The sequence below is a fragment of the Galeopterus variegatus genome, unplaced genomic scaffold, assembly GCF_000696425.1.
Source record: "Galeopterus variegatus unplaced genomic scaffold, G_variegatus-3.0.2 Scaffold617, whole genome shotgun sequence".
NCBI classification, from domain to species: Eukaryota; Metazoa; Chordata; class Mammalia; order Dermoptera; family Cynocephalidae; genus Galeopterus; species Galeopterus variegatus.
This window is the reverse complement of record NW_007726728.1, coordinates 623,518-642,251: the sequence shown is the minus strand read 5'-3', so window position 1 is coordinate 642,251 and position 18,734 is coordinate 623,518. Positions and strand designations below refer to the sequence as shown.

General features: G+C 38.9%; 1 protein-coding gene across 1 annotated transcript in view; it reads left to right on the top strand.

Moving 5' to 3' along the window:
* The window catches only part of LOC103588788 (afadin-like), a gene marked incomplete at its 5' end in the record, with an annotated part of 47,192 nt that extends 30,210 nt beyond the window's left edge, over window positions 1-16,982 (top strand). The window contains 4 exons of the mRNA XM_008570590.1: window positions 1,783-1,818; window positions 9,054-9,188; window positions 12,372-12,666; window positions 15,993-16,982. Of these exons, the coding sequence (XP_008568812.1) occupies window positions 1,783-1,818; window positions 9,054-9,188; window positions 12,372-12,666; window positions 15,993-16,120 (594 nt within the window). The remainder of the gene's footprint in view (window positions 1-1,782; window positions 1,819-9,053; window positions 9,189-12,371; window positions 12,667-15,992) is intronic.
* Window positions 16,983-18,734: the final 1,752 nt, after the last annotated feature.

Below are 18,734 nucleotides of genomic sequence, written 5' to 3'. Positions count from 1 at the left end.
AATACAATTCAAATGGAACTTTATTGCTTTAATTTGCAGACTCACAATTATCCTTCTCATTAATGCTTCAGTTGAGAAAACAGCATTTGTTAATGACTAGTAATAATCTTGATCAGGGGTTGGCAAAATTTTTTCTTTACAGGGTGATATAGTAAATACTTTAGGCTTTGCAGGCCATATCAACTGTGTACTCGCCTCTGCTGTTGTAGCAGGAAAGCAGCCACAGACATTACATCAACAAATGGGCGTGGCTGTGTGCCAATAAAACTTTATTTACAAAGACATGAGGCAGGTGGCTGGCCCCTGATCTTGATTATCAGTGCTTAATAGAGGTTAGCACAGGAAACTGTTCAGAACATCAAATTTAAAGTTGTTATTGTTACTATTATTATTTTGGGCATTTAGTATTAATTTGTGGAAAGTGCTATTGATCAGTCATGTTAGTGAGTTTTAGTGGGTTTTTAAAAAATTTATTTACATAGTACAGTGTTCTGAGGAAGGATGGCCAAAAGCATGTTCTTTTTGTCTTTTGGATTTCTTTCTAATTTCATCTCTTTTTTGATGCTGTCTGTACTAAATATCTAAACCAGTGGCTGTTATGTCAGACATTTTAATCTTTCTACTCATGATGAAATTTAATCTTAGATATTTATTAGTGAGTACATAGAGCCCAGCAGTGTGATTCCTTCTCACCTTGCTCTGTGAATTTTTCTTGAAAAGTTTCTCACACACACGCTAATTAATGCATACATATCTCAGCCAAATGTTTATATAACTTTTCCCAAAATTCAGTTTGAATCCCTCTCAGACACTTAAGTTTCTTTAAGTGAGGCCAAGATGTTAACTATTAATTGTTTTATTGGTGTTTTTGTTGGTATTTAAGTCATCAGTAGTAAATGTTCTTATTTGACTATAAAAAATGACTACATTTACCAGAAGAACTATTTTATATGAAAGAACAACTATTTGATAATAACTAAGTTCTTCTGCCATGAGGATTCTCTGAACAACTTCCACTTCGTGGTCAGAAACATCTGGCACTTGGCTATGTGAATTGCTGTCTGTGCCTACCAGTGCCAGTATACCTCCCTCTGTGCTGGCCAGTGTCCCGGTGCTTCCTTAAGATGTATTTGTTAGAAAGCTAAATATATCCATGGCCTTGTATCATCCACACCCTAAAATATAAGAAAAGGATGGCTTTGCCTTTACTGCAGTTCAAAGTTTGTATATATAGCTATTGTTTATGGCAAATAAGTAGACAGTATTTCTATTATTATAACTGTATCCCAACAAGATTGAAAAATTAGCAACTGTATCATAGTGTTTCTATAATAATTCTTTTCTGTGAGGATTGAATTTTTATTTGAAGGTCTGTCAGTTTTTCCACATGGTCAAAACGTTGAGTTTTAAAGACTTTAGTATGAATTATGATATTCGGAAAGTTTCTTATGAAAATTTAGTAAAAAGTATTTGTGGGTTTTCTGTCATTAATGATATTTAAATTAACATCTTAGTCTCCAGATAAGAGCACTAAGAGAAATTATGGTTTTTTTAGTTTTTATATTAATGATGAGACTCACATATTTAATACTGTATGGAGGTCTTTCTATTTCTGCATACTAGAAGTTAGTCTGTAGTTCTTTACTTCTCTCCTCCAGTTGTCCAAAAATAGGTGAAGCGTGATAGCAACAAAGTATACCAGTACAGGTGGAGTGCAGGTCTGAACCTAACTCTTTTTCACACCTCATCTTTCTTTTTTTTTTCCTTCTCTGTCACCTGCAGCAGACTGCTGTGCCAGCAATCTCTGTTCTAGATTTGGTATGTTCTTGTTTCTTTCACTTTGGTACTTTTTTCCTGTCTTGATTTTCTTTTTTCTTTTAGTGGTGGTGGTTTTATGTTTTCAGTAGATCTAGTTCTCCTTAGGGGTGTCCTTGGTCAGGAGATGTAGTCCTGTGACTCTAGAAGCATGCCTTTGAATGTTACTAGATTTAGTAACTCTTTGCTTTTCTCTGTTAATTGTGTTACTGTTTGTTTATGGTTTTGACCTTTTCTCAGTTTTAGTCATAAATTTATTCTGTGTACTCTTATGTAGTCATAAATACATGAACAAATGAAGTAATTTTGCTCAGAGTAATCTATTTCATTCTTGTTATATAGAAATAGATTTTAAGTATTTAACAGTTGTAAACTCAATTGAAAGGGTGTAACACTGTTTGCCAGTTAAGATGTAACTAAGATGTCATGTCTATTGGTAGAGTAAGAGAGATTTCTAGTGAACAAATGCATTTTCTTTAATAATATCTCATGGATGTTAATTTATCAGCCATACCAATTTAGTCTGCCAAAAAATACTTGTCAGCCTCTGTTGTAGATTCAATGTGTATATCATCAGTATTGGGGAAGTTTGGTTGTTCATTTTAGTACCCATTATACTCAAGTACTGACTGTATCTATGTCACTTGCTATACAATTATATTCTATCTGATATATTAATAGTAACTTTAAGTCAATACTTTTTCCTAGTCAACTTATAAATAATATAGAGTCAATATTAGGTAATACTTTTAAAAAATCCCTAAAGGTTTGACTTTAGTGGCCTTTTCACTAAATAACAGTTCTTTTTTTTTTTTCCAATTTGTATACCATGGTGGCAATATCACCCCAAAACGAAACTTTTCTTGCAAACGTCTTTCCACCTTGGCAATTAGAAGGCATATATTTTGAGCTCTGCATTTAAAATTTTTTTTTACATGAAACCAAGATAATAAAACATATACATTTTTCTCTCTCCTTCTCTGTGTACTGAGGTGTACGTAGGTGTAGCTGGAAAACATTGATTAGAGTTATTTCTTTATGTGAGATTCATTTAGCAAATACATGCTCAGCTTCCATTGCATGGAGGATAACCACCTGAGACACTGTCTAAGAAACTAGCCAGCTCTACAGCCCAAAGAGAGTTTTTTATGCTATGAAGACTTCTGTGACAGAATAATAATAATACTTAAAAATCTTATTGCAACCATTATTCTTATTTCAAAGAAATCAGAGTTTTTCTTTCTTTAAAAGATAGTATTTTGAGTATTAATATTGATCTTCACCATCATGTTTCTGAGCAATTCTTAGCCTAATTCCCCAGTATATATTAATATTATTGACAACAATGTCATTATCTGTAGAATTCTTATTATATCAGAATTGGCAGGTTACCCTGGGAGCACCTCTCCTGTTAAGATATCAGTCCTCTCTTTGAGATAATAAGGATAATGGCAAATTCATGACCATATAGGGAGTTCAACTGCCCTGTGCAGTTCTTAATGTGTTTTCTTTGGCACATCACAGGATTTTTAGGTGACTAATGGGATAAACGAGGCAGGACTTTTCCTGTTTGGAGCACCTGAGTTTCATAAGGTTGTGGGCTGCCTAGGCTGGTTTCTGCTCTTTCCCTCTGACCTCTCATTGGCTCATCGCCCCCATCAGTCTGGGGCCTGCCCCCTCCTTCCTCTGTGCTGACTCCAGATCTGTGACAGTAGTACTTTACTGGTGCCGGTGGCATCCCCTCGTAATCTCTAATCCAAACCTCTGGCACACCTGAGACTCATTGACCATCCACCTATGTAACATCTCCACGTGGAGTCAGATTCAGCACCTTAAAAACTAAATTCCTTCTCTCCGGCACTCCATCTACACTGCCGATCACTCTGCCTCTAGCCATCCCCACTTCAGCTGGTGCTTCCGGTTGTTCAGTCGCGAAACCTTACAGTCATTCATGACAACTTTTTGTCTCTCCATTCAGAAACTGTACTGGCTTGAGGTCCTCAGAACCTGACCACTTCTACGTCACCCCTGGCTTGAGCCACCATCCTTTCCTGCCTGGGTCACTGTGGGAAACTGGCAGGACCCCTCGACTCTGCCATGGTCCCTTCTTGGGGCATTCTCTACCTAGCAGCTGCTGCAATCCCAGGAGAAAATCCTCATATCCCTCCTAAATGAGGCACCCCTTCATGCAGACAGACATTCCACATCTTCCTGGGGCCTACAGGTGCTGCTGGGTCTGTCCAGGCCTTGTATCCTCCTTCATGCGTGCTCCACTCCAGCCCGCTTGCCCACCTTGCGCTGGGCCAGTGCCCACCCAAAGGTCATTGCCCTGCCCCAGGGATCGCCATGGCACCCCATGCAAGTCTAGCTTAGACACCACCTTTGCAATGAGGTCCACACTGCCTGCGCTTTTTCATTGTGTGGCCTGTGCCCCCCATCCCTCCACTCCTGCCTGCCCTTCACACACGTTGCCTGTTGGCTAGAGCACCCACCATCCTTTGACGCACTGTGGACAGTACTCATCATCATTCTGTTTATCTCTCCTGGGTAGCACGCACCTCCATGGGAGCAGTGACCTTTGTCTGTTTAAGTTTCTGGAAGAGTTCTGGCTTGTGGTGGGTAGCCAGTAATGCTGAGTGAATGGAACACGATCCTGGGACCAAATTCCCAAGCTCCCGAAGGTGTATGACCTTCATTAGAAGACCAATAATAAAGCTGTTATTAGGTTCTCACCAAATTTAATTACTAAAATGGTGTATAATTCCTATTCAAGCCAAAGTATAACTTGCTGGGGAGAGCCCCTCAGTGCCAGGTTATGATGAAGCATTCATGCCTCCAGGGCCTTTCCCATCTGTCCTCTTGTCACTGTACTCTGTCTCTCCCTCTGGGGAGAAGTCAGGGATCTGAGCAGTTTTCTAAGTTCATCTTAGGTACTCTTTCTACTACACAAAAATGCCTCCTTTTCATAAAACTGTATTGCTAGGTACTGTTTTTCAACTAGAAATGCATGAGCACACTTCAGAAAGTTGGGAAAAATAGAATTAAAAGATAATAGGAATCTTCATGAACTTTTTGAGGTACACTTGTTCTTGGCCTGACAGTCTCAGTGGCGAGTCTCAGCTTGGTCTTGTTACCACATTTTAATGGTTGTCTGCTGAATCAGGTAACATGAGAACTCATAGGAAAAGTCCCTTCCCCTCAGGGTAATGCCACTGCGGAGATGTTTTCAAAGGTGATGTTTTCAAAGGTTTCAGCGGCTCTTCTGTTTTCCTCATATGAAAAGTAAAGTGGCTCTTGCCTGATGTACTGCTTTCCTGTCCAGCTTCAGGAAGGACTTCAGAAATGGAGCCTGCCCCTCTCGAGCGCCTCAGGTGGAGAAGGGGTTGGATCAAAACCCTCATGAAAATTCTAAGCAAGAATTAGTAGGAAACCTAATTTGAGAATTACATCTTCAGAGAGACCTGTCTGTAGTAGTCAGACTGTATTTTGCCTGTTCAAATTGGGGTACCTCTGTAATGAAAATGGGCTCTTCCCAGTACATCAAAGCCATGGGATTGGCACGATGAATCTTCTCAAGAAAGGTCAGCTCAGGGAATTAGGAGGAGAGACGTGTTCATGTAAGACCAACATGTATATATTATGGAGTAAAACACAAGATCTGTATGATTGTGTAAGATAAAACAGTTGTCCCCAAAGAAATTCAAGTGTATGTCTTGGGCCAATTTGAGCCACACCAGCCTGCTAGAGGGTTACTCTGTTGTGTCTCTGCCATAAGGGTATGTCAGCAGCTAAGCTCTAGATCTTATAACCTCTGAAAAAATTGTCGTTTTCCTTAAATTAAAAAATGTTGTACGGGTTAAGGGAAGGGAGCTGTTGTTTACTGAGTGCTGACTGCCACCGTAGATGGTTTTCCCTGTGTCATTCAGTACATACTACTGTTGTGAGAGAGGACTTTGTTTTCCTAATGAGGAAATTGACCCTAGACAGAGAATGAACTTTCTCATGGATAAATAGCTGATTATTTGCAGACCTGGGCTCTGAACCCAGGGCTTAGGGTAGCAACGGCCTATAGTAGTGAATGCCCAGGCATCTGGGGTTTTCTTCACTTTGGGGCCTAAAAATTTTTTAGGATGGGTGTTTTAGTGGGAGGGAGCATAAAGAGAAAAATTCTGTATAGAAGAATGTTTTTAACGAGCTTTAACAGACTTTGAGGGGCTGGCCTGTGGCTCACTTGGGAGAGTGTGGTGCTGATAACACCAAGGCCACAGGTTCAAATCCCTATGTAGGGATGGCCGGTTTGCTCACTTGGGAGAGCATGGTGCTGACAACGCCAAGTCAAGGATTAAGATCCCCTTACCAGTCATCTTTTATTTAAAAAAAAAAAAAAAAACAAACAGACTTTGAGTTGTGTTTTCAGTGAAAACATCAAAAAGTAAAGGTTATCATGACCCTATTTTATGTTCAGATACCTAAACATGGTTTTCTATCTTAATGGGATTTCTATAGTAAAGATATGAGTTAACAGTAAATTAAAGATCTAAGTAAGTTAAAGATACCTGTGATACAAAATTATAAACACACAGATCTCAACATACTTTTTTTTTTAACCTAAAAATACATCTTTTAGAAACATAGACTGCCAGTATAGCAACACTTTGGTTCAAGCTTCCATGCTGGCTTTGAAGTCCCAGCACATTTCTTGATCGGAATAATTTTAGCTGGACTGTCTTTATTCATTAGGTAATAGGTATTTTTTATTTATTCTGATCTCTTCCCATGTTACTTCCTATAAGGCTGCTTCGATAGCATGTATCTTTTCATTCTTTTACTGTAAAACAATGAGCTCTCCTTTTGACTGAATTCACAGTGTTAATGTGACAGTCAATTTGTGACTGGATTGCAGAGTGATTTAATTTGTAAGTTGAGGGCCAGCCCATGGCTCACTTTGGGAGAGTGTGGTTCTGATGACACCAAGGCCACAGGTCTGGATCCCTATATAGGGATGGCCGGTTAGCTCACTTGGGTGAGCGTGGTGCTGACAACACCAAGTCAAGGGTTAAGATTCCCTTACCGGTCATCTTTAAAAAAAAAAAAAAAAAAAAAATTTGTAAGTTGAAATACCCTTTAACTGTTACTGAATGTCAGTAAATCATACAGCCAGTGTACTCTTTTGAGCCATTGTTTTGAGTAAATTCTCTTTTCTCATATCTTTAAAGAACAAAATAATTTAAGTTTTGGAAATGAAAAATACATGAATTAGCCAAGGTAGTGGAAAGAAAATGCCTTAATTATAGTAATGCTGGTTAGTTTGCACTACTTGAAAAGTAGTAACTAATGAACACAAGAGAAGGCTCCTGCTTGCTTACCTCCATCTAGATTTTAAAGAATGAAGGTTTTTGAGAGAAAATGCCTGTTTATAAATTTATTAGATAGCATTTGCACTTAAGAAATCAGAATGATTATAATTGTCATAAGATTATATTCCTATTTACTTTAAAAGAATTAATTGGTTATATTAGTGTATAATATTTTCTTGTTCAAAACTTGTTTCTAATTAGGTCTAGAACATATAACAGTGAAATTAGTTTGTGTTTTATTGGATACAGGAAACACCCCTGTTGCATTAATGCAATTTTACATTTCTTCCTTAAGGTGTTTTGTTATTGTTTGCTCTCATGAAAGAGCCTAATAATAAAGGTTAATTTATTCTTTCCCACCAGATACAGTGTTTTGTTTTGTTTTGTTTTGTTTCACAGAAATCAAGGAAGAATGACATTGTTAGATTTTTGTTTTTAAAAAAATACAACTGAAATCCAGAAGTTAACGTTTTAAATTTTTGTTATAAACAACTTATAGAAAAACTGGTGATTCTATAGAAATTGAAGCATATCTTAAGGTATTTTATGTAAGGGATTCCTACAATGGTTAGAGATTGAACTAGATGGCTTTGAGTTCCATTTGAATTTTAGAAATTTTGAATTGACTCCCTTTGATATTGATATTATTATAGTGTAGCTGTGGCTGTTCCTGTAGCCTAGGTCTATACCAGATGAGAAGGAAATGGAGAATTCAGACTCCAAAGTTACTGTTATCTTAGGCCATAACAACAGAAATAGCTGTCTATTGAGATGACGAAAAGGGAGAGTCTTATTCTGTCTTGCTGTGGTTGGCAATCCAGGGTTCCTTCTTGGAAGACATATTTTCAGCCTGTACTGAAAGAAATGTACAGAGAGAAATGTAACTGGAAGGATAAAGGAAATAAAAAGCCAAAGGAAGGTACATTTTAGGTATTTGAAGATATCATGGAGTATTTGAATGGTTTTAAAGAAAGGTATTAAATTTTTGTGTTATTTCAAAAGGCAGAACTTGAATGACCCAAAATAGGAAAACAATCAGGTGATGAATTGTAGACCACTATAACTTTTTGACAGCCATTAACCTGAAAATAGAATGTACTCTATAGGGTGGTTGACAACAGGTTCCCAAACACTGGAAGTGTTCAGATGAAAGAGAGTTAGAATTAGGTTCCTCCCAAATCTCAGGTTCAGATTCTGTGACTCAGTTTGGGGGTATTATCACTGAGCTGGGAAGGAATTTTTGAAGTCCAGGTTGGGGAGTAGATGGCAGAGGACCAGAGGAGGAGGAGTGCTAGACCCTTGGTCCCCAAGAAAGGCAGGCTGTTGTTGCATGTGGCTCTCATTAGCCCTGGTCCACTGGATTCTGCATTGCACACAGCCCCACCCACCAAGGGGGGGGTACTACCTCCCACATATCCCAAGAGTGGGGCCTTTTTCTTGACATTCATAGTGGAAAATTTTCAAAAGTGGGTAGGAGAAGAAGGCGGTTGAATGTGTTCCATAGATCCATAAAGTGGGGGGGTCTGTCTGTTGTTTGAGCCTTCGTAACTTAAATTTATCCTAACAAAAGAATCATGCTTGTTTAATGTGTGAATGTATAAAATAAATGCCTTCTTTGAGCCATGTTAATGGAAGAATAACTCTGGGACTGTGGAAACAAAATTTTTTTTCTGAAATTATAGAGCTATGAGATGTGTAACTTTTATTGTCTTCCAACAGTGATTTTAAGCTGGTATTTTGTATTTAACTTTGTGTGTGTGTGTGTGTGTGTCTCTGTGTGTCTGTGTGTGTCTGTGTGTGTCTGCTTGCCTTAATATATGCTTTTTGGGTCTTGTGTTGGTGGAGTCTGTTGAATGAAAGTTGAAGTCAGTGTTTTGTTAGTTGCAGGATGAGGAGCGGCGACGGCAGCAGCAGCTGGAAGAGATGCGTAAGCGGGAAGCGGAAGACCGAGCCCGGCAGGAGGAGGAGCGACGCCGGCAGGAGGAGGAGCGGGTGAAGCGAGATGCTGAAGAAAAGGTCATGGTCCTCTGAGGGCAGCTAGCACTTGACCAGATTAGCCAAACATAACCGATTGGCTGGGGCAAGGGGGCTAGAAATTACATGTGTCTTAAGATGCTCAAGACAGAACAGGGCCTGGACCCCAGCTTTTGTTCCTGGACCAAAAACTTTAGCCCTGTCTGGCCCACCTACCTCTCTTGTGGACTGTCTCCAGATTCCCTTATCTTCTGAATTTTGTCTCCCTCAAACTTCTGAACTTTTAGTTCTGTTTAGCAGTGAGCCCCTTTGCAAACGGTCTGTTTACTTGGGGCTTTAATCTTTACTGGACGTGGTCTAGTTTGTTATTGTGAAGTTGGTAATTTGTTCCAGTACTGTTTAAATTGAGTTTGAACCATAGGAGGCAATAGGAAAATAGTGAGACAGTCTGTCAGCATCAAACACTTCAAATAGATTATTTACTGAAATTACTTAATTCTGGCTGATGGTAAAGAAAGCAGAAGGCTTATAAAAACATTATACAAGGAAAATTTAGTATACAATCTGATAAGTATTCTGAGTTATTTCCATATTTTTTTTAAAATTCAGTTAATCCTTTTAATTGAATTTTTAAAGACAACTCATTTTAACATTCTGAGAGATGGGAACTTCTGAGAAGTGGGAACTTTGAGATGTTGTTCTCTGAGTCTCTTTGTCTTGTGTGTTCATAGCTGAGTTCTCTGGGATGCGGAAGCTATAACTGTGGACCTCACTGTGGGGTCTGTCCTGTGCAGAGGGGGTTGCATGTTGCTGTATGTGGTTTGAGAGAAGCTGTTCTTCTCTATTACTTCCCTTCTGTGAAGGTAGAAGCTTTGAGTGTCACAACTTCTGGTGGGGAAAAATTTAGTTTTTATTAGTAATGCCTTCCTTGATAATCCAGTGAACTATATTAATAGAAAACCCCATCCTCCAGAAAAAGAACTTTTAGGAAGCTTTTTGTAGGGATGCTATCTGTTAGAATACAGAACAGTCTAAGTAAGATTGGTAGACTTGATGTGACTCATTTACATGAAAGTAAATAATGTAAGGACACATTATCTTACATACCTGTATTGAAATTAGTGATTTCTGTGTTGTATAGACCTTTACCCTCCCTTAAAGTTCATTATATTAGCTGTCGTATCTAAACAGTTTTGAAGTATTCTCAAGAAGTTTGAGCTTTCAGGATTAGATTACCCTATGAGTCTTTCACTTGTTTAATGGTTAATCAAAATTGATGATCTTTCTAAGGAAATCAGATTTCCAAAATTTGGGCCACCTGATGTCTAACTGTTCCTGGTGGTGGTGGTGTTTGCTCCCTGTGGAAGGCCCCTTGGCTGTTTGCAGGGGTGTGCTTTTCCAGTTCTGTGCCAGCTATGCTCTAGTTAGGTCCCACCCACCCTCAGCAGGGTTGTGGTGGGGGCAGCCTGGCTGTCACGTCAGAGCAGTGTGCATGGAGAAGAGGACCAGGCTATGTGTTCTGTGCTGAGAAACTCTTGGGGTATTTAACTTTTCCAACATGTGTTCTCACAACTCATGATGAAGTTGAATGCACTTGTGTTTTAGTAACTGCTTCTATAATTGAGTGGTCACTGTAAAAAGATGCTAAATAACCTATTTTTTTAATACAGAATGTCCAAAATTGATGGTTTTGCTTTGCTATAAAAAATGTGCCATTCATTTGTTAGGTAGAATAATGTCATCTTGGGTCATGTAATTGTATCTGTTCTTGGTATAACTTAAAAGAGGATGTTTTGGTTTTTCCCTAAAATGTTATCAAGCAATCATCCTTCATGTAATACTAAGATTTTTGACAATTCCATTTAAAAGCCACAGAAGTCATTCTGTTCTGATTTTCCACCTCAAGGGAAAACTTACTTTGTGTAGACAAGAAGATAAAAATGTTTTTCCTTTAGAATTTCTCAACATAGAGCAAGAAGTTGGCTCCAGGATAACAGTTGGGGCTGGCGTTTGCTCTTGGGGTTTTCTTCCCCCCGAAGGTGAAGCAGTGACCATTGTGTGTCCACTGTGTGTGTGTGTATGCATGCGTGCGTGCGTGCATGGCTTTAGAGGGAGCAGGGAGAAAATACAGCATAAACATTAAAATAGGGACCAAAACTTTTATCCTGATGCCAGAAAGGTCCCTAGAATTAGTTCTCTCTGGTTAAATGGATTTAAAATTTGTGGTACTCTTTTCACAGCGCAGGCACTGATTCAAGTCAAGGAGGGTTATTCTGTTTGATCTTTCATTCCCTTCCTTATTTACTCTTTTTGTTGTGCTCTTAAAACTTTTGTCAATCTTTAACAAAACTGTGCTGTTGTTACCTTTTATAATGTTAAAAGAATTTTAACACTGTCAACTGTAGTTTGTGCAGATGTATGTCAGAAAAAATGTACAGTATGTGTAAAATATATTTGAATATCTTGTTACTGTCGCTATTAATGCCTGGCTCTCTCATTTTCTGTCTGTCAGGGAGTTTATTAAGATTTGAAATATAAATTAAGAACTGTGGAAAGCGTATTTGTTAGACTGTTGCTTTGGGAAAATGAGCACTTTTTTTTTTTCAGTTTGTGGTTTCCTATTAATTTTCCTTCCAGTAGCTGGAAGTAAACTGGGTGGTTTAGTCACGTCCTCCTGTGTAGGAAGGACTGCTATTCTGAACTCACTGGGTTCAGTGAGAAAGTATGGAAGTTTTCCCTCTGAAAGTGCCAGCCACAGAAAGCCAGTTGTAGCCTGTTTTTAGTTTTATGCTGTCTTTAAATACAGCAGTAACAGGTAAGTTACTATCCTACCGAAAACAGGAGGTGAGAGAGAGAAAGAGGACAAGGAAGGAAGGAGAGCAGAGAAGAACAAAAGTCTGGTTGGATGACTGGAAGAGGACAGTGATTAGGAGTTGGGAGGCTGACAGTTAACTCATTCTGTGCTTTTGAGCAGTTTTATTTCAAATAACCCAGAGTAGTCTGAATGCATTTGTAAGTCTTGATAGAGAAGACTGTTTACAGTTGACCTGCCGCTTCTGTTACAGTCGTTGTGACATGTGAACTTTGATGTCCTGTGGACTCATTGTCAGTGTGCTGATGGGGACTGATGGGTCAGAACATCTCACACTCCTGTGAAGGCCCAGTGGGTCAGCTGGTCCCCTCCTGACCTCTGACCTGTGCACTCTTGTCTATTCCCGCCTGCAGAGGCGACAGGAAGAGGGGTATTACAGCCGCCTGGAAGCTGAGAGGCGCAGACAGCACGACGAGGCGGCGCGCAGGTTGTTGGAGCCCGAGGAGCCCAGTCTGTGCCGACCTCCACTCCCGCGGGACTACGAACCCCCATCCCCGCCCCCTGCACCCGGCGCCCCTCCTCCCCCACCTCAGCGAAATGCCTCCTACCTCAAAACACAGGTCCTCTCCCCTGACTCGCTGTTCACTGCCAAGTTTGTTGCATACAACGAGGAGGAGGAAGAGGAGGAGGAGGACTGCGGCCCAGCAGGTCAGGATAAGTGCTTCAGCAGGAAAAAGTCTCTTCCTCCCACCGCCCTTAAGCCACAGCAGCCCTCCTGCCAGCCACGCCCGGCCTCCGATGGCATCTTTCTCTCCAACTCACTCCAGCCACCCTCAGCCAAAGCCAACAGTACTGCTCACAAAACAGGCCAGCTCCCGCCCCCTCCAAAAAAACCCAGCTTCTGCCATCCCCGCCACTCCAAAGGTAGAGGTAAAAGATAGAATGACGAATCAAATCGTCTTTTGTCTTCATGATTGGAACCTTGGAATCAGCCTCTCTGCATACTTGCCACTGTAGTATGGTCCATCACGGTCACACTTGCTTTGGAATTTGGATTTCTCTTGATCGCTGATCTTAGCATGGTGATCTCCCTCTGCCTCTGATTGTAATGTCTGTGTTAATATTCTTTTTCGATAAATGTCTTAGCACTACAATTTCTTTTATATTTTAAAAAGTTGCATTTCTTTGATCAGCTGACAGCAATCAGTCCTTCTCCACTGTTCACTAAATCACTTGAAGTACTGTTGGTCTTGGCTTTCATTCTCTACCTTTTTATTCTATACCTTTTATATTTGGTTGAACAAGTGCCCTTTCATGCATGTTAGTGTCTCTAAAGATAAAGTGTTAGTTACATTCTAAGTTTCCATTATGTAACATGAGTAGAGCTTTTTGTTCTGGATAAGTGGCTTATGGAATGAATCATACCGTTCGTGGCAGTTTGGTTGGTGTAGTCAGAGCATCTGCTAAGCTGGTTAATGGGTACGGCTTTATGACCTCAATGCAGGCTGCCTCACAACAGGGCCAGAGGTCCTAATGGTAGTGAAATCCTCGTTTCCTTCCCCCTCTAGCAGGTTTCGGGTTTCGTTACTTTCTGTTATTTTACCTTCTCAGCACCTCACAGCGCCAGCTGCCAAACCTGAGTAGGCATGCAGCTGCCCCTAGTTAAAACCCTCTCAGTTGACTGCAGAGCCTGTGCCAGGACCTAATGGCTACTGCAAGACATAACATTTGGGAGTCAGTTTTTGAGACAGCACTAGATGTTACGTTTAAAATATAACTAAATTATAAGGATTCAGATTTCATGCCAGTCTTACTATAAATGGAATTGGAATTGTGGCACTAAACATCCTCTAATAGAGTAATGTTACATTTAATGAATACAAGAGTCTCATAAATGCTGTATGTCTGCATAAACAGTGCATGGGACTCAATTCTGAAAGAAGTTGCATATTCTAAGACTGGTGTAACTATGACTCTTACATAACAAATGAGTTTTGCCAGAATTCTTTTTTCCCACCTGGATCAGAGCTTTGAATATATAAAGATGTTTATGTTGAGTCGCTTTGAAAGCCAATATTAAATCTTTTTGTAAAATTACTGTTGTAAATAGATAGAATTTGGGACTTTTAAAAGACATATATGGAATAATAGTAAATTTTGAAGCAAGATGCCATCGGTGTCTTTGTGTCAAATTTTATAAGCTGAACTACAGATATTTTACAAGTTCCGTGACACAAATAAATATGAGGCTTGGTATGGAATATTGTAGTTAGATGTCACTTCTAACCATCTTGACTCTCAGTCATTTCACTAATCCTTATTTTATTCTACACCTAAAGTACCATGTAGGAGCAGGTTATGTCCTGCATCTGGTTCCTCCGCCTCTCGGAAGACTTCCTTCGTAAAGTACACCGCTGTCTGCCCCGCGTGCAGAACACATTCTGACCTCGCCACCTCTTCATCTCACTAACATTGCCACATTCCTGTGTTCAGCTCTTTCTTTTGTGAGCACTCTGGTACAGCATGCTTCTGCAGACCGGGCTTGGTCTCTTCCACTGAGGGGTGTGAGCAGTGGATTAGGATGTGAGCTAGAATGAATAATACTGGATTTCAGCACAGCAACGCAGTAGAAGAAGATTTGTTCCTAAAGGCTCTTTGAAAATTATTTGTAATCTATAGTGTTCATATATAGTCAAAAGTATTTGATATTCTAATTAACTCTAAAAGTTCTAAAAGTTTTGAAGAATTGATGTTTATCAGTGGAAAAAACCAATGTCATCATTAAAACAAAGCTCAAAAGATACAACACAGTGATTTTAAAAACAAACAAAATTAATAAAAAATTTGGGAGTAAAATCGGAAAAATCCCACCATGCAGTTATCTAAAGGCCCACTATGGATTGTCTTAAGGTACTGATGTGTTTTTGTTTAATCTTTTGAGTCTTTGCTGAGGATGGTGTCCTATACAGTGATTGTGGGAAACCTGGCTAATAGTAAGTTAAAGGTGCAGTGTGAAGAGGTGCCATTCAAAAGGCAGCTGTGCTAATATGTCACATAAGTTCTGCACAGCAGGTCCTTTTACGTGGAATAGAAACATAAAAATTACTTTTTTGTTCAGCCTGTTTAATAATGAGAATTTTAATGTAAAAACATTGTGATAATTTTGTGGCCTGTGTAATTCAATGTTCAGTGCTATCAATGATTGCTGAATATTTTGAGCATTTGTAACTCCAGCCTATTTTATTTTAGGCAGAAGATTTTTCAAATGTGAATTTTTCTTGCTGATGTTACAATGAGTAGGAATACACTCAGGCTGATTTACTGCATTATAATTTTAATATATTAGTGACTATTATCTTAAACTTGAATGCATTTAAAACATTTCATCAGCATCATCTCTTCTATCTTCAGCAGCCTGCTGAAGTCAGTGGTACACATGGTGCTGCTGCCAACCTGGCTGATGTCCTGCTCACCCAGTCACCCAGCTGGTCTAAGGCAGATCCAGGTCAGGGGCCTGACCAGTCCTTTTCTCACAGCATGCTGCTTTGAGTCTCGTTTTTATTTTGTCAGTGACTTAAATAATTGCAGCCATTTATCTTGAAAAATAAGTTCAATAGTTACCCTGAAAAGAACAACTTCAGTCATGTGATTACTTCGTAATCTTTGGGTTGCATTCGCTCCCAATGATTTTGTAAGAAAATTCTTAGTGTCAGGAGCATGTCTGAAAAGTTTTGCTGATGTCTCCGTTTGCATAATTATGCATTTTATCTGATTTGAACTTTTTTGATATGTATTCATTACAGTTTTCCTCTCTAATAATAAAGGGCACAAGGTCAATTATTTAGCACTTTTTGAAGCTAATGATTGGGTTATTCAGGCCACTAAAAGATGTGGATTTTAAATTGTATCTTTCATTTGCTTTTGTATTTATTCAGCAAAGATATCTTATTTTTCTGTGGGCGCTGCATCTTTATCATGAGCAAAGTTTTGGGAATTCATGTACTCTAACTTTGACTTTTTCTTTTATGGAAAAGGACCAAACCCTTACACGGTATCTACTGGAACAGTTATCGGAGCCCATGAAGCTTATCGGGATGCAAGAGAGAAATGCTCTAAAAGGTATTTACAGTTGTGCTGGACTGGTAACATCATCTATAACTGATGACTTTTTCCATTTCTCATGGCGTTTTTAAATTGTATAAGGCTGGGTTGAAATTTCAAAGACTTCATTCTCAGCTCAGATGTTTCCCATTGTACAAAATCAGGTGAGCATATAGGCTTCTTAAACTTTTTGTTGCTGATATAGTTTTAGATGGCAGTGTAGGCAACTGGCTTTCCAGTCAGAACGTTTGCTTCCACCAGCGGAGGTGGAGCCCTAGGGCAGCGTCCCAGGATCTTGCTGTATTACGTAGGCCAGCCCTGATGGCACACAGAAGATAAATAGGCTGCATGTCCTCACAGAGCCGCCTCCCCTGGATCTTAGTTAGAAATGCTGTTGTTCTAACTAGTCTTAAAACACTGAAGTTGAACTATTCAGAAAAGTCTGCAGTACCATCCTGTAGCTTATTAAATTAGATGTATTTCTAGATGCCTTTCAGATACATGTAAGATTCACTAAAATGCTATATTTCATAGCTGTACTCCTTTAGTGAAATTTGTTTAGGTGGTAAGAACTACCTGCTTGCTAAAATTTAACTCATTTGTTTTTTGAGAGGTGAATATGACTAGGTAAAGTTAACATTTTAATAAGGAGAACATTTTGCCGTTTTTTCTGCATGGGTTTAAATATAGCCTCAATAATTTTAATTATAGGAAATGTTATAACAAAATTTATCAAAGAATGAGTCTCTGTCACTGAAAGTTTTAATTAATTGCTCATTATGCAAATTTACCTAATTGTTGATGAGTTATTTCTATTTGACTAGTAATCTTTTCTTTCCCTCTTCTGCAGCCAAGATATAGATTTACCTGGAAATTCTGGAGCCCCTGAAAACTTGACATTCAAAGAGCGCCAGCGTCTTTTTTCACAAGGTCAAGATGTGTCAAATAAAGTAAAAGCTTCTCGTAAATTAACAGAACTGGAAAATGAACTGAACACAAAATAAAAAATAGGAAAAGGGCATCTTGTATTTGCCCCCAAATTTTCTCAGTTGTGGGTTTGCAGGTGTGAGTTTGAAGAGGGAAGGGGGAGGTTCTATGTCTAAGTGACTTATAATTTCTGTTTAAAATGGTTAGGGTTTAGAGATGTTCCAATTCCAAGAAATTTTATTTTACTTTACCAAGAGATTGTCATTTATACTATTTAAACACTGTCTGATTTCTTAATTATCTGACTCACATGAAGGTGACTTTTTTGTTCCTTTTTCTGGAGTCTTGAGTTCAAAGGAGACAGAGTGAAGAAGGGCAGTCCAAGGTAATGGGATGTCTCTTCTTACCATGTCCCCATAATCGACCAAGAGTACAGACAAAGAAGTTTCTATTCTGTTCTTTTCCAAAAACTTTATTTTACTATCAAACAGAGAATAGCTTGAACTACCCAGACTGTTGTGTTTGCACTATTTGGTAGCGACCCCCAACTATTGTACAGGAGAACACATAAACATGCTCCTTACGCTTCACCTGGCGGTGTCTGTCCACGTGCTGTCCTTCATAGTTGTGTCATGAAGCAGCGTGGCCTGAAGCTCTCTGTGAGTAAGGCGGTACATATCCACCGCTGTTCCATCTCATTCCTAAGCCCTCCTGCTCTGTTCTGAATATTTAGTGAACATTCCCAAAGAAGAAAAGTTTGAGGCTTTACACTTACGAGGTATTATTTTTATAAATACCAGATTACTGTTAGATAATTAATCATTGGTGAATTTGAAGATGATAGTTATGATAGAAAGTTAAATAATATTTCAGATATCCCAAGGGATCTGCAAAGGAGGGTATCTTTAGCTGAACAATGTTCATGTGACTAGGAACAAAAATGTCTGAGAAGAACAGGCGATTAATAGGTGACACTCAAGTGCAGCTATAGCTCAGAAATTTTAAATTTGAAAAAGAAATAGATTTACATCTACATGCTGTCAGAGGAAAGAAGGAATTCAATTACCTATGGCATTTGTAATTTAAATGTAAGAATAACTCAAGGCAGTTCAAGCTATTTTTTTTACAGTATAATATAGTTATTTAATTTTATTTGTTGAACTACTAGTTACCACTGTCACTTCTTCAGCTGTGGATCTATGGCTGATGCTGGGGAGACGGACCTCAATTTGTTCTATATTGTGTGATGCTGAGACAAATTACTTTGTGAGATTACAGGCAAACTTTCTATTTGACAAAGCCCTAATGTGGGGTCCAGGTGATTGTTCTGTACCATATTGTTCTCTTACAAATATGTATGTTAGAAAAATATGCACACTTTCAAGTAGAAGATGAGAGGCTTCCATTGCCTTAGAAATCACTTTTAGTAAGAGTTGTATGATAAATCATTGAAAATGCTGGTGTAAATATTTTTTTTATGTCTATCAGGGTTCTTATTTGAAAGTGTGCTTTTACCATCTCATTTGTTTAAGTAAGAGAGTAAAATGGTTCTAAGTGTGTATGAAGGATTTGCATGTTTGCTCTAGAAATTCTAGGAGAAGCAAGCTCCTCCCAAGTATCTTGAGAACACTGGCAGCCTTATGGTGGCTAAATCCACACTTTCTTTAAAGAAAAAAGATGATGAAAATGATTTACTGTTCTGTTAATACATAGAAAGACAAATACACATAAGTACATACAAATACATG